At 29.9% G+C, this 17,459-nt stretch overlaps 1 protein-coding gene across 1 annotated transcript; it reads right to left on the reverse strand.

The window, feature by feature from the left end:
• Positions 1 to 6,076: 6,076 nt before the first annotated feature.
• Positions 6,077 to 11,903, reverse strand: LOC145333341 (uncharacterized). The gene is made up of 5 exons (XM_080178461.1): positions 11,849 to 11,903; positions 11,252 to 11,377; positions 10,488 to 10,587; positions 10,228 to 10,338; positions 6,077 to 6,230 (listed from the first exon to the last, which is right to left on the reverse strand). The coding sequence occupies exons 2-5, from the start codon at positions 11,346 to 11,348 to the stop codon at positions 6,077 to 6,079; spliced, it is 462 nt and encodes a 153-aa protein (XP_080034587.1). The 5' UTR covers positions 11,349 to 11,377; positions 11,849 to 11,903.
• Positions 11,904 to 17,459: the final 5,556 nt, after the last annotated feature.

Here is a 17,459-nt window from a genome sequence, read left to right on the forward strand (position 1 = left end):
TACATTATTAATTTACCCATAAATTTTGGGAGCGGGGGGAAATTTACCCCTGCCAACAGATTTCGGGAGGGTAAATACTCCCTCCAAGCAAATTTTACCCCAGGGGTAAAAATTTTGGGAGCGGTTTAAAAAATTTGCGGCGAGCTTCGCACGCAATTTTACCCCCCACCCAAAAAAAGAAAAAAATTACCCCCCCCTTAAAAAATTTTAACCCCCCCCCCAAATAAAAAAGCTTGGACGCCCCTAGTTGACAATTTGAAAACACAACTTAAAGGGAGTGTAAAAGTAAAAATTTCTAATCATATTATCAAATCTTAACATTTTCTAAACACCTTTCAATAAACTGATCAACCAAAAACGTCCTATTAACAAAAATACCAAGGATTTAAGCCTTGATTTTTCCGTATTTTAAAAGGGAAAACTGGAAAAACAGGGAAAATCTGAACGTTTTTCTTGATCAAAATGTTTCTAGGGATATTTAACTTGTCACATATAGTTTATACTATTTACTTACTATTAAGCATTTATTTTATGACATAAAATTGTTAATTCATGCTGATGTAATAACGTAGAAATTAAGTAATAAAGTTTTTTTTTTTTAAATTTGTATTATTGACAAAAAAATACCTCACTGTCTACAAAGGGTTGAATCTCAGAGATTATTTGAAATTAACTCATCCTTTTTTATTGTGCCAGACAATAAATAACCCACTTTGGAGAATTAGTTTACACTTTTATCAGACTGTTTATAAAGAAATATTGCACTTGTATTATTTACAAATTTGTAATTGAAGGTGGGCGAGAGATGGGCCATCTAAAGTTACTTGGATACTAATAAAAAACCTGTTTCTAGCTTTGTTATTGTATTTGGTTTTCAATAAAAAATATTGCTTATTTTATCAATTTCTAAGTAACTATACATTGGTTTAAAGGAAGGATTATGTTAAAAGTAGGCTTAATTGTTAGGAAAAACAGAGAACTATGTCAAAAAAATGTAAAAAAGTTAATTAACTGCACATTTAAATAGTATGTATTGTAAATAGTATTTAAAAAAGCCATTTTTTTAAGGAAATGAGAGCCCGTTTTGATCTAACTTTGAGAAAATGTGAATGAGATACTGTTAAGGTTTGATAATCTGATGAAAATTTTTTCATTTACAGTCCCTTTAATATTGATAGAGAAAGAGTCTGACATCCCATATCAAATTAAAGGGAGTGTAAACGTAAAAATTTCTCATCTGATTATCAAATCTTAACATTTTCTAAGCACATTTCACTACACTGATCAACCAAAAACGTCATTTTAACAAAAATATGCAGGAATAATGTCTTGATTTTTTGGTAATTTGGGAGGGAAAAAGGAAAAAACAGGGAAAATCTGAATGTTTTTGTTTCTTATAATGTTTGTAGGGATATTTAACTTGCCATATATAGATGAAACAATTTACTTACTGTTAAGGATTTATTTTATTATATAAAATTGCCAATTTGTTTTTTTAATAACGTAGTAATTAGGAAATAAAGTTCTATTTTAAAGGACCTAGGAAATCTTCCGCAAATCCTCCTAGAATCAATTATATGAAAGAAGTGTTACAACAATCTTGTGAAATTTTATTTAAAGATTTAATAAATTAAATTATTTTTTTGAAAAATAAGTTATTTTTATAGTTTTTTATAAAAAAAATTTAATCGGTTAATTTAGGAAAAATCCGCCTTAAGATGTAAAATGTCGTCTTTTTATTGAGAAAACTTATTCTAATCCGCCATAAGTGTCACCATTCTTTTTATATAAATATTTCTATATTCTTATTATAGGAAAAAATGGTTAAATTTTATTTTGACCGTGCGTTAAAAGAATGTTTTATGTTTGTGTTTTCTTTTTTGTTTGATTTGTGGCCATAATAGTATTAGAATTTTGGCAACATTGACCCAATAAAATGATTCTTTTGATTGTATTGATTAATGCTTACTACACTCTTTCATAAAAGCGTTTGGGGAAAACTTAAGTAAAAATTTTATTATTTTTTGATGATATTTAGGGTATTTTAGATCTAAAAACAGTAAAATTGAGTATTTACAATATTTTCCTCTAAAGCACCTATACAAAAACGTTTGTAAGCCCATACTACAAGTGTCTGCATACAATAGAAGTCAAGAATAATAAAGGAATACTCTTTAAAAGGGTTTTAAAATACTTAAGCCTTAAATTACAAAATAACACATGGGAAATATTTAAAGAGTGATGTTGATGTCAAATAATTATTATTAACTGCTGCAAAATTTTCAAGTTAAGAATATGGGTTATTATTGTTTAAGCCTTGGATTTGTTTTCATAGTGTTCTTCGTTTAAAACTTATTAAATCTATTGTGAAATATAAAAAAAACGAGTGTTAATGTATAATGTGTTTTGTAGATTTTGTTTAGTTGAAAACTTAATCGCAGTAAAAGAAATAATAGAAGATTAAAGTTTTAAATGTTTTTAAAATTATATTGAAAATTTTGATCTTCAAAATTAAAAAACTCTTCTAAGGCGGTATAGATCAAAAAATATTTAAAGCTTTTTTCAGATGGCGGAAAATTGTCTAAATGTGGGATAAGGATAAGGGATTTGTAGAAGATTTCCTAGGTCCTTTGTATTATTGAGAAAAAAAATACCTCACTGTCTACAAAGGGTTGAATCTCAGCGGTTATTTAAAATAATAATATCCTTTTTTAATGTGTTGGACAATAAATAGCCCACTTTGGAGAATTAGTTTACACTTTTATCAGACTGTTTATAAAGAAATATTGCACCTTTATTATTGACAAATTTGTAATTATAGGTGGGCAAGAGATGGGCCATCTAAAGATACTTGGTTACTAATAAAAAAAAACCTGTTTCTAGCTTTGTTATTGTATTTGGTTTTTAATAAAATATATTGCTTATTTTATCAATTTCTTAGTAACTATACATTGGTTTAAAGCAAGGATTATGTTAAAAGTCAGCTTAACCGTTAGGAAAAATAGAGAACTATGTCAAAAAGTTTAGTTGTATCTATAAAAGGTAAAACAGTTAATTAAATGCACATTTATATGGTCTAGAAATTTTTTCCCCAATCTTGGACGTAATAAAAATCAGCGGAAAAAGCCGTTTTTTAAGGAAACGAGAGACAGTTTTGCCTTATCTTTGAGATTATATGAATGAGATGATGTTAAGGTTTGATAATCTGATGAGAAATTTTCTCGTTTACAGTCCCTTTAACAAGATATTTGAAAATGAGTCTGTATCAGAAGATCTTGCTCTCTGCTAGACCGATTTGGACGTTTTTTTTTATATTGTAAGGGAGTGTAGCTAACCTGCGACTGTGGCTCAACATGTAGCGCACTTGCTTGTCACTGGGGAGGTGATAGGTTCAAAGCTTGGCCTTACACCCCTCATATATAAAGATGTTAAAAATGATTCCTACTGCTACTATGTCAGATGCGCAACATCAATAGTAGTTGGAATGCCTTGGCCCAAAAACAGGCGCAACTCATTACCATGCACTTCTCAGAAAGTCATGCAAACAAAGTGTTGGTTGTCTGATGGGTGTTACTTGATATAATACCCTGGATGTTTGGACAGGAAAAGTCTGAAGCTTAAGATCTCGGTAACTGCTGAACTGATTGGGCTTGACTCTTTAAGAAAATAGCCTAAAACCACCAAAGGACCAGGTGGTGTATTCCCTGAAGAGTAGAATCCGATCAGTTCAGTGATTACAGAGATCTTAAGGGATGGACAGACAGACCAACAGACAGACATCATTCTACTTTGTATTATAGATAATCAGTATTCACGCGCTGTTTGGATTGGTAACTAAATGTAACTGATTGATTTAAATGCAGACGACAGAAATAAAAAAAACCATACATTTTCATCTCTTAAAAACCACCCTAGTTTCTGTGATGTTAAAATTGTCGAAAAATAAGTACTATATACTAAGATGATAATAACAATAAGAATAAAATAAGTGGAGGGGGTTGGACTTTTCTTCATATCTTAGGGTGAAGCCCTTAGATGCAATGGGCAGCCGCTAGTTATCTTATAAAGCATAATAGGCATAATATACTTACAAAACAATATATACAGAGAAAATCAAGATAAATACTTTATAAATCTAAAACTTACATCTAAACCAATGCTGTTGTCCAATCCATTTGAATTGATGTACTGTTCCGTAAAAGATACAGATCTTTTTTTATACCAATTAAAAAAATCTGTAAAATTGCTTTCCATGATCCATTCAGTTGTGGTTGAAGTTGTAGTATCCATCTCTTCCTCAAACAAAGCCTAGAAATTAATCATTGATTTTAAAGTTTTGTTTTTATGCTGCCAGTATTTAATTACTAGTGAATGGGTGGTGCAAAACCTAAAAAATCATATTCTACCTAGTCTTATCCCTGAATATTAACCCTATTCTTCTATTGTCTTATCCCTGAATATCAATCTTTTTCTTCCATTGTCTTATACCTAAATATCAACCTTTTTCTTCCATTGCATTGTCTTATCCCTAAAAATCAACCTTTTTCTTCCATTGTCTTATCCCTGACTAATAATCCATTTCTTCCATTATTCGTATCAACCATAGTTCTATCCCTGAATATTTATTTTTTTCTTCCATTGTCCTATCCCTAAATGTTAATTTTTTTCTTCCATTGTCCTATCACCGACTATTAGCTCTATTTTTCCAATATCCTATCCCTGAATATTAAATATTTTTCCCTCTCTCTCTCTGTGTCTGTTTTTTTCTTACATTGTCCTATTCCTGAATATTAATCTTTTTGTTCCATTGTCTTATCCCCTACTATTAACCTTTTTCTTCCATTGTTTTGATTGTTTTGTTTTATTTTTGTTCCACTGAACATTAATTTCTTTCTTCCATTCTCCTTTCCCTTATTATTAATCTTTTTCTTTCATTGTCCTATCCCTGAATATTAAGTTTTTACTTCCATTGTCATATCCCTGAATATTAACCTTTTTGTGACATTGTCCTATCCCTGAATATTAATCCTTTTCTTCCTTTGTCTTATCACCCGACTATTAGCTCTATTTTTCCATTATCCTATCCCAGAATCTTTTTTCCCCCTCTCTCTCTGTCTGTCTGTCTCTCTTTCTCTTATTCTCTCTCTTTCTCTCTCTCGTCTTTTTTATTTCATTATTTTTATTTATAAACGTATTCATAATTTTGTCTCTCTTTCTTTAAAATTTTTTAGGATCATGGTATTTTTTTCTTCAAATTATTGTCCTGAAAGGATTAAAACATTTAGTTAAATGCTATATTTTAGTTTAATATCTGAATTTATTATGGACGCTGCGATAGTATCAAATTATTTTAAAACTAAGTTTTTTTTATTTACTTAATTATAAATTAAATTTTTCTATCTTATGAATAGAAATTTAATACTTCAATATTGTTCAAATAGCAACATGAAATAGAAATAATAAATTTATTTTTCATAGAGTAAAATAATGGGTCTTATCGTTCTGGTCAATGAGAGTTTCTTATGGATTTTTGGAGCACCATGAGTTTAAACGAGTTTTATCATTTGGAAAACTTGAACTTATATATAGACATTTATTTCCTATATAGATCTGTCATGGATCTTGATGCAATAAAGCAGGCCGTTTTGTAAATGTTAAAAATTTGGAAGATTTCAATTAACAAAAGTTGTCGCAAATATGGGTATTAAATAATTTAGACATAAGAGGTTTGGGGACAAGAGCGGAATGGCATGACCTATTCAGATTAGATTATGTGAGAAACCTTGTAAAATTAATTTCACCTGCAGTGCCATTTCCATTGCTTCCCAAGGTTTATCCAAATCTATAGCTTGAAGAGTTGCTAAGTCTATAATCAATTCTATGATAGATAACTCTTCATGATACAATGTTATAACTCCTCGCAGCACAGATAGAGCGTTACACAGAAAATTACTTCTAGTACAGTTAAAAAACTTTCAGTTTAATTATGATAAGATGAAATAGCTTATTAATTTGATATGGTAAAAATTATTAATTATTTTACTGTTATTTGAAAAAACTGAAGTTTTAATTCTTTCTAATTCCTGCAATAATCATTAACACTTAGGACAGTATCACTGACAAGATGTCTTGTTTCATTCAACATCTGCATTGCTCTTGTTCTATGATTTCCATAGAACCGCATTCTTGTATGCATGGTATACAGGTATCTCATAAAGTTGCACAGCTCTCTGTAATAAATCTGTTAAGGGGACTGTGCACAAAAAAAATGTCTCATCTGATTATCAAACCTTAACATCATCTCTTTCTAAATATCTTAAAGATAAGGCAAACCATTTTTTATTTCCCTTAAAAAGGCCTTTTCCGCCGATTTTTACTTAAGCCAAGATTGGAAAAAACATTTTCCGGTATATAAATGAGCAGTTAATTGTCTTTTTTCCTTTTATAGCTAAAACTAAACTTTTGACACAGAAGTCAGTTACATAGAGATTCATAAAAGAAGCCATTTTTTTATTTAATTTCAGTATCCAAGTAACTTAAGCTTTTCCATCTCTTGCCCATCTTCAATTACACAATTACAAAAGGAAGTTATTATTTAAAATAATTTCTTAGATAAAGCCCGTTGGAGACCGTGGGGTATCCTTTTCTCAATAATATGAATTTTAAATAGAACTTTTTAACTAAATACATTACAGTGTTATTAAAACATGAATAGGCAATTTTATATAAAAAATAAACAGTTGGCAATTTGATTCTACTATGTTATATTCTAAGTAAGATATCCCTGAGAACATTATAATAAACAAAAACGTTCAGATTTTCCATTTCTTTATTTTTTCCCAAAAAAATGCTGCAAAATCAAGACAAAAATCTTCGATATTTTTGTTAATAGAAAGTTTTGAGTTGATCAGTGTAGCCTAAGATTCTTTTAAAATGTTAAGGTTTGATAATCAGATTAGAAGTTATAACATGCACAGTTCCTTCAATAACATGTGAAAGTGATTGGAAACAAATCTTTGTAGTAATAAAAATAAAAATAGGTTGAAAATCTAAAATAGTATAATCAAAAAATATTCCAATTAATTGTTTTAGCCTTTAAAAAATGAAGTGATTTCTCTCTAGTATTAAAATTATTTGTTACATTATAATTATACTAGCGGCTTCGCCTCCAGCCTCTAGGGGCTTTGCCCCAAGAGGTAAAAAAAAAAATTTTAAAAATGAATTACTACTGGTGCTGCCTGTAGTTTATGTGAACTAACTTCCACATAAACAAAAAAAATTGGGAGATTTTTTTGTTTTTTGGGGGGTTGGGGGTGTCCCATCCCCCAAGAAAATAGCTTAAAACCACCACAGGACCAATAGGTATATACTCTGAAGAGTAGAATCCGATCTGTTCAGTGGTTACCAAGATCTTAAGGGACAGACGGATAGACATCAAGCTACTTTGTATTATAGACTAGCGGCTACGCCCCTAGAAGCCTCTAGGGGTACTTAAGGTAAGAGAGGTAAAAGTTGACCGTATCACATTTTAAATTTGAGTTTCAAAAAAAATATTTTTTATGGGGGATGGGGATGAAGACACCCTCCCCAAAAATAGTTTAAAACCTTCCCAGGACCTATCAGAAGCTTCATTATAAAGGAGAATAATATCGGTTTAGCGGTTAGCGAGATCCTTCGGGACAGACAAAAAACGCTTACTACTTTATATATTAGGATATACTAGCTGCTACGCTCCTAGAAGTCTCTTTACATAAAAGGGACACTTAGGTCTTAAATAAAATTTTGTTTTTAGTAGCAAAGCTAATCTGTAATTGCATATGTCCATCTGTCTGTCTGTCTGTCTCTCTATAAGAGAAAAAGTGGGAGAAATGTGATTTTTTCGGCTACTATTTAAGATAGAAGGCTGAAACTTCTTGTCAACATTCCCATTGTTATGGAACATAATTAACTATAAAACATCCATGGCAGAATTTTGTCTATACTTATATTTTTCACATTTACCCCCATATCTTTGGTGTTTTTAGTCTGATTTTCAAAAATTGTGTATATAAGGGTTTTCAAATTAAATTTTCCGTAGTTCTCAGGGATTTTTGTGTCTTAGATGAAAGGACAAGTAATTTAAAAAAAAATATTTCTACATATTTCTCCATATCTTTAGAGTTGATGGTACAATTTTCTAATGTTTGTCACACATCATGCAAAACATAATAAAAAGATAATGATACATGTAAAAGGTTTCAGGATTATTTTCTCTTAATAATATATTTTGATTTTGAGAAATATTCTTTAAATCTCTCTGTTCTTATTCTTATCCATGATTTTTTTTGTGCATCGCTACTTATGGATGAAGTCATCCTTGTTTCTTAATAAGTAGATAATAGTTCCTAAAATACTTAAACTTTTTAAAAATAGCTTACAATATGTGAAGCATAACTAACCAAATGTACATTTTGATTATCCCTATAAAAGTCTGTCTGTCTGTGTGCCTGTACTAAAGGAACTTGCTCACCGATGAGCTAATATGGTTCTTCTTTTCCGTATAGGTCCAGGGGAGGTTTATAACTCATTGAGGAGGTTACCACCACACTCTCAAGAAAAATACTCAACCACCCCCATTTTATGATTTTAGTTTTAAAAAGAAAAAAAAATATTTGTTGGGGCTGGGTATTTTCCTTTTTTGGGGGCTTTGAGGTGTCCAAAACCTCAACCCCCCAACCAAAAAATAGCTTAAAACTATCACAGGACCAGAAGATATATTCCCTGAAGAGTAGAGCTCAATCTTAAGCTTCAGACAGATAATCATCATTCTACTTTGTATTATAGATATGACAACATTTTAAGATATGCTTAAAATTAGGTATCTTTAAATTAGATATTTTAAAATTAGGTATTTTTTAAGTTAGGCATTTTTAGTTAGGCATTTATAAAGTTAGGTGTTTTTAAAATTAAGTATTTTGTCACATTAGACATCTTTAAAATTAGGTATTTTTAAATTAGGCTTTTTTAAATTAGGTGTTTTGTCACTTTAGACATTTATAAAATTAGGCATATTTTAAATTAGGTATTTTTAAGTTAGGTGTTTTGTCCCCACTCCCCATTTAGACATTTATAAAATTAGGAATATTTTAAATTAGGTATTTTTAAGTTAGGTGTTTGTCCCCACTCCCCAAAAATAGTAAAAAACTTTCCCAGGACCTATAAGAAGCTTCATTGTAAAGGAGAACAATATCGGTTCAGCGGTTAGCAAGATTCTTTGGGACAGACAAAAAAAAGCTTACTACTTTATATAATAGGATATATACATATATTGTTAATCAAAGTACTATAATTCAAAGTTACTTAACCCTGTACCGAGAGGCAGTGTACAACGCCTCTGCCCTAAAGTTTTTGGCCTCCATTTTAATTACGTGAAAGATAGAGGCACAACATTTTCTGACTTTTCAGTTATTTTTTGAGGTTGTCAAAAAATATTTAAAACTCTTATGCCTTTTTGGCTCCAAACACAAACTAACATTAATATAACAAGCTTCCTAAAGACTTTTTTCATCCCTGCAAAGTCCGTTGACAGGTAAACCTGGCACCAAATGTACCTGGAGTGTTTCAAATGAACATAAAATCCACATTTTTAAATAAAAATTAATAAATTTTATTTTCATTGCTCTATTTGAGAAAACAGTGATTTTTCGAACACCGTTTCCCAGCTGTTGGCAGTGAAAAACCTCTGTTTTGATATTGCAACTGAAAAGTTTGTCAATAACTACTCTAAAGCTGGTAAATTGATAAAATTCAGATTATCAAATTATGAACCTTTTTTATTTTTACAGTTTTCAATCATTATTGCTGTTTGGAATGGTAAATAACGGTGACACGGCAGCAAAAATTATTTATATTATCATTTATTTTTTAACCCTAATGGTTTGGGGGGTGGGGGGCTTTAAACGCCACCCCCCTTCCGTTTTTTTTCTATCTCATTTATGTGTGTGAAAGATAGAGGGTTTTTAGATATGTGTATGACACATAACAGAGAGTTGACTTTTAAGGGTTAATAAACAACTTTGTTTTTAGGTGTGACTTAGTCTCCTCTTCGGGGAATAGGGTTAACCTTCACAAATAAATAGATGACAAAGTGAGATGTGGAGTAATTGGTCGGTAGATTAAACGGTAAAAATCAGCTTAGAAATAACTGTTATAATCAGTTAGCACGGTTAGTTTTACATATTTAAATACTTTTTTTGTTGGTTGTTGCGGTAACCATTTTTGTTGCACTCATCATAAGAAAATCTCTCACTACACTGCTCAGTTGTTGTCTGATCTTCATTGATGGCGGCCAATTTCATTCTGGAACAATAATTAATTTTTAAAGCTAGTTATTTTATCAATTAAAAGTTATTAAATGATATCATAATATTAACATTTAACAATACTTACGAAGTTCCTTACATTGCTATAAAGACTTTAGTTTACATAACATTCTTAACAAAAACTACCTCAAAAAGGCCATATAAGTTGTTTGTAATCCAGATTTGTACTCATCCTTGAACTCCATTTCATTCAGAAATTGCCGTAGTCCAGGTTGTAATGTTGTGCCTTTTAAATTAAAAAAAAATAAACATTTCAATCTTATATCAATATAAGTACTAGACCTGTTACTCAAAATACACTTTTTCGAAATCATTTCTTCAACTGACCTAAAAAGTTACTTTAGGGGCCTATAAATAAATGTACAAAATTTCAGTTCTCTATATCTACTGGCTACCTAGTGCCAGGCCTCTAAAAAATCAATAACGCAATGTGCAGGTTTTTAGCTTTTCTACATATTTCAACTTAAACATATAAGGCCAAAGATATGATATCTAAAAAATCTTTTTTCAAAGTCTGAAATGAAATAACGGGATCTCAAAAATTACATTTGTTAGAGGCCTGGCGCTAGGTAGCCAGAGCTTGATCTTTAAATCATTTTAGTGGTGAATCAGATCGGGGTGCGCGAAATCACCATTAAAATGATTTAAAGATTCAGCTCAGTAGAGAGAGATAAATTTTGTACATTATTTCTAGGCCCCTAAAGTAACTTTTTAGAAAATTAAATTAAACAGAGGAATTAAATTCGAAAAGGTGTATTTTGAGTAACAGGTCTAATAAGTACAACAACTATCAAAAGTCTATTATCCCTTACGGGTTGGGGTCTGTTTGTTGCAAAAATGAGAGGGTTAGGCATTTTCACCCGATTGAATAGGGTTAAGTGTAATTTTACCAGAAGGACACACAGTGACACTTGGAAATCCAACATGTTGTCTTGAAATAGTAGAGTAAAACTCATCCAATGGTCTCTCATCCCATCCTTTTTGCATGTCAACCAGTTGATAAACAGTGTAAATACCTAAATATGATTTTCTGGTGAATATAACATAAAATTTCCGTAGCACTACAGTCTAATTGTTTCTTCTGCTTAAATTGTTTATCACTTTTTAAAGCAACAAGCGGCTACGCCCCTAGAAGCCTCTAAAGCACTTGAGGGGGAATTGAATTTATATTTGAAAAGAAAAGGTATAAAAAAAATTTCTGGGGAGGGGAAATTTTTTGGGGTGGAGTGTTCAAATTATAGTTAAAAGAATTAAACTCAAAAAAATATTTTTTTGGGGGATTTTTTTTCTAGGTGTGATTTCTCTTGGGCGGGTGGTGGTACCCTCCCCCAAAATGGTTATAAACCTTCCCGGGACCTATGAGAAGCTACCCTGTTAAAAAGAACCCGATCGGTTCAGCGGTTAGCGAGATCCTTTATTACAAACAAACAGACAGATAGACATCGTTCTACTTTGTATTATAGATAAGAAATCTTTTTAAAACATACCTAGCAAAGTAATGCATGCGGACCAAAACAGTTTTCTTACATTTACAGCAAAATCCATCCTAAAACATAAAAATTAGCTTTATTTTAAAGGTTTAAATCAAGAATGGCTGTATCAACATGTCGCAACAATCCCATAATAATGGATATATATTGTACGCGGATTTTAGGACATATATGGGAAAAATTGTCTTTAATTTATGTTGCTAACATGGAATTCATTTATTGGTCAGTTCGATCATCCAGAAAAATAGGAGGGGATGTGAGGTAAATATTTTGGCTAGCTGCGAGTTTCACTTTATTTGAGAGCATGCAAATCTGGTGTAACATCCAAGTAATAATGAATCAACTCCCATAATAAAAGAATTCATATAACTTCTAATATTCATTTCAGTGCCAATACTACAAAATGCTAAGGACGAGGTTATCATTTTCAAAATAAATTAAATTTATAAGCTAAGACACAAGCCTATTTTTTTACTTGACTGTTATGCACATAATATAAAATAATCTTTATAAGTTATAATAAGGATTTAATAACAAAAAAATTGTGGGCATTTTAAAATGACATTTCATGTACAATGGAAATTTTAAAAGATTTTCATTGCTCATGTTGAACACTTTGAAATTAAACTACCTAGCCCAGAAACAAAATTTAAAGCTTATTTTTGTCATAAATTTAGGTTGCCAGTAACTATTGTAAACATCCTAATCTAACAGAAAGTGAGCAGTTAGACAGGTTTATCAACTTGTTCTCTGACTTACAAGCAGATCTAAATAGCCGCAGATACCCTTCCTATATTATTGGGGATTTAAATTTTGATCTATTAAAATTCGAGCAATATGATAAAACTAGATCACTACTTGAAAATAGCTTTGCAAATGGTTTCTTAGAATTAATCTCATTGCCAACTAGGATCACTCATACCAGCGCTACTCTCATAGATCATATTTATACCAATGATAATAATAATAAGTTTGAGTCATTTATTATTACAGCAGATATTTCTGATCATTTCCCTACTTGCACTATTATTCTTGACAAAGTTAAAGAGTCTGGTCCTGTTTTTATTCAAACTCAAAATTTTAGTGAGGAAAATATTTCCTCTTTTAAACACGATATGTTAAATGCTGATTGGAGTTCAGTGTCTAAAAATTACAGTGCTCAAGATGCATATAATAAATTTTATAGTATTTTTAATGAGTCATACTCAAGACATTTCCCATTTAAAAAAGTTAAACTAAATAAAAATATTCATAAAGTTGAACCTTTTATGACAAATGCTTTGCTTAAATCTAGAAAGACAAAATTTGAGTTATATGACATTAAACTTAGAGAACCAACTCAAGATAACATTTCTAAATACAATGAATATAGAAAATGCTATAACAAAGCAATTAAAACAGGGAAAAAATTGTATTTTCAAAAATCTTTTGAAGAAAATAGGAATGATTTGAGAAAAACATGGTCAATATTAAGGGAAGCAATAAGGAAGCACAATGACAAAAGTTCAGTCATAACTGAAATTTTTAGTGATGGGGTTTGCTATAAGGAGGGGAAAGATATTTCTAACAAATTTAATGAATTCTTTACAACCATTGCAGATGATATAACAACTAAAATAAATCCATCAGATAGAGACTGCACTTATTATACCACTGCATCTGACTCCATATTTTCATTTACTCATATTCAGCCTAAAGATATAGTAACAATTGTAAATGGTCTAGAGTCTAAATCAAGCCAAGACATGCTAGGTGTTTCTAATAAACTTATGAAAAAAATCATTGAAAATATTGCTATTCCTCTCACTCACATTATAAATTTATCCTTACAGTCAGGCAACATTCCAAATGAGCTCAAAATAGCCAAAGTTTTGCCAATTTTCAAACTTAAAACAAAAGAATCTGATCTTTTAAGTAACATGTCTAATTATTGACCAATAAGTCTTTTGCCAATCTTCTCAAAAATCCTTGAAAAAATAGTTGCAAATAAACTTACTGCATATCTTGATGAAAATAACCTTATTTACAAACATCAATATGGGTTTCAGAAAAAAAAGTCAACCATACAGCCCATTTTTCATCTAATAAATGAAATTGTAAAAAATAGTAATGATAAAAAGTATACAGTTGGAGTTTTTTGTGATTTACAAAAAGCTTTTGATTGCTGTTCTCATAGAATCTTGCTGGACAAACTTTCTAAGCTTGGAACCAATGGTACAGAATTGACATGGTTTAAAAATTACTTAGCAAATAGACAACAATTTGTTTACATCAACAATGAAAAGTCTAATATGAAATATATTACCAAAGGTGTACCTCAAGGATCTATTTTAGGACCCTTACTATTTTTAATTTATATCAATGACTTAGCTAAATGTACTATTCTATTTACATTACTTTTTGCTGATGATACCAGTTTTTTAATTTTGGGTAAAAACCATCATGATATTATTGATATTCTTAATATTGAATTAAGAAAAATAACTTATTAGTTTTGAACAAATGAGTTAAGCCTACATCCATCAAAAACTATATTTATGATATTTACAAAAGATGAATCAACAATTGACTTTGATAGCATTAGTATTAATCTTGATCACAATAATGATAACCAAAATGATCCAAATTTGGTACACAAACTTTCATATGTCAACTCAAGGAGTGAAACTCCTGCAATTAAATTTCTAGGTGTTTATCTAGATCCTAAATTAAACTTTAAATATCATATTGATATGATAAATAAAAAGATTTCACGCTCATTATTTGCTATAAATGCTGCAAAACATATTATTGGTGGAAAAGCATTGCAAACTCTATACAATTCACTTGTCCATAGTCATCTTACATATTGTGCCCCTATTTGGGGAAGTGCAGCAGCATCAACTCTTGATAAAATTGTAAAACAGCAAAAAAAAGCACTGAGAATAATTACCAACTCAAAATATAATGCACATACTACAATTTTATTTAAAAATTTAGAAATTCTTCCTGTAACTCAACAAATTGTCTATTCTAAATTACAATTTATGTTTGATTACGTTAATCATAGGCTTCCATGTTCTTTTGATAACTTATGGATTAGAAATAGCACAAGAACAACAAGAGTTCTTAGAAATAATCAACAGTACAATGTTCCATTTGTTAGACTTGAGACATTTAAAAAATTCCCTTACTCTGATCTACCAAAGTTATGGAATGAAATCATTATTCCTAACACTAATCCTAATCCTGAAAATGATAATAATAATGATGAGGTTATGTATACTTTTAGCACAGTTATGTCAAGAAAACAGTTTTGTATGAAACTTAAAGATTTTTTGTTGGAAAAACTTAATTTTATTTGTATTAGAGAAAACTGTTCTGAGTGCATAAACAGATCTTAAAAATTGATTTCATAAAAAAAACCTAGTGATTTTTTAAGGAGGGGGGGGAGTTGTCTTTTTGTCGGGGGGGGGGGGGTGTTGTTTGTTTTTGGCGGGGAGGGGAGGGTTGAATATAGGGCAACGATCAAAGTGGCATTCTATAAAAAGATATTATTTTGAATTGAGAAATTTCTGTTTTTGAAAAAATAATAAAATTATAGAATGACAAAGTTTTGAAGTATTGCTTTTTTTTTCCTTTTTATGTGCTTTTTTCTTTCTCCTTTCTTTTTAAATAAAAACTTTACTTATTAATCTTCAATGAAATTTTAAAACTTAAAATATGGTATTAAAATTATGATCTATCTTATAATTTTTCCTTTTATACTCTCTTTGCTTTCATAATTGATTTATTTTGTTTTATTTTTCTTTAAAATCCTTTATCTATTTTTTTCATTCTTCTTATTATTTACTGATTTCTCTAACATAATATAAATGTTTATTTGTGTTTTTTTTCTTTTTTTTACCATCCTCACAACTCAATTTAACTAAATTAAAGTTTCAATTTTCCCTTTAACATTTAATTTTTTTATGTTCTTTTTTTTCTTTTCGTCTTCCTTAAAAAGGGGCTTCAGGAATCAAATACACTATCCCCATTTTCGTCAAGATAGTACTCCTGTAGCTCCTGGTGCATATCCTGAAAATTTTCCTTCTTTTCCACCAATTTATATTTAGCTAATAATTAAACTCTTAGTATATATTATTTTATTTTTGTATGAGACTAAACCTCATAATGTAAACTCTAAATTGTCGATAGATAGCAGCATTTTAGAGTATTGTATGTGCTATCTCCTAAGCTAGGGGGTACCTAGCAGCACCAAATAAACATTATTATTATTATTATTACTAATTATATTTTTGAAATTTTAAGTCTAGGCAACGTAATTTAATATTGTAATTTCTTTTATAAGTATTGAAAATCTTTCAAAATTGTCATTGTAAATAAAAAGTAATTTTGAAATGCCTAGAACTTTTTGGTTTTTGAAGGTGAAGGCTTCAAATTTGGGGTATTGGGTCTACTTGAGGCAGTCTTTCAGTAGTTCAAGCATTGTATTACTTACAGGGTTCCTTTAAATTATCAAAGAGATACTCACTACATTAATACTTATTTGTGATCTAAAGTATGATTCTAACATGCCAGAATTTACAATCCCTGCAACACATTTTGCACTCATGGACATATAAATGGGCTTGCTTGTAAGTTTATACTTTTTCTTATTTATTTAGGAATACAGGAATAAATAATAGTTATTTCTCACATCGTATTATAAACGGCTTTCCGCGGATATAGAATGTACAATCATAAGGTTAAAACTAGTTTTTCTAGCCCGGAGGTGCCGAAGGCACCGGCTAAAAATCTGGTTTTAATCTTATGATTGTACATTTTTATATTCGTAGAAAGCTGGATATAATATGATGCTAGACATAGTTTTTTCGTATGGATGAGAACCGGTTCCTATCCACCGGATTTGAATGAATACGAGAAAATACAATAATTTTACCTAGAGGTTTTTAAGCTTTGCATACAAAATTAGATGATCTAAATTATTATTATTAACTAGTGCCTTCGCCCCAAGAGGTAATGAACTGGGTTTGATCATTTAAGAGAAAAAAAAGAAAAAAATAGGTATTTAAAAGAAAAATAAATAGCTACCAAAAAATTATTAGGTACCTAAAAAAAACAAATTATTAGGTACCTTCAAAAGTTATTTCTAAGAAAATAGCATAAAACCACCACAGGACCAGTAGTTTTTTCCCTGAAGAGTAGAATAAAATCGGTTCAGAGGTTACCAAGATCTTAAGCTTCTGACGGACAGAGGGACAGACATCATTCTACTTTGTATTATACATAGATATAGATTGACCCACCATTTTTACAAGACTATAAAATACTTTTACCCTTCTTTAAGACTTTGATGTATTTGAAAAAATGTTAAAAATAAATTCGATGTAAAATATTTTAATAAAAACTATAAAAAAAATAACTTACTTAGACTTATATATATTTTAAAATTAAGGGAGGGTTGAAATTTACTCCTTGGATATTAAATTAGATATCTTTTACAGGTTGCATAGAATATTATTAAAACTTTTATGAATTGATAATTTAAAAAATTTATTTACATTATTCTTAATTTATCAAAGTTTTACTCCTAAAAACCCAGGACTGTAGCCTAAAATGTATCCAC

This window comes from Acartia tonsa, chromosome 12 (genome assembly GCF_053477335.1).
Source record: "Acartia tonsa isolate MP-2025a chromosome 12, ASM5347733v1, whole genome shotgun sequence".
In the NCBI taxonomy this organism is placed as follows: Eukaryota; Metazoa; Arthropoda; class Copepoda; order Calanoida; family Acartiidae; genus Acartia; species Acartia tonsa.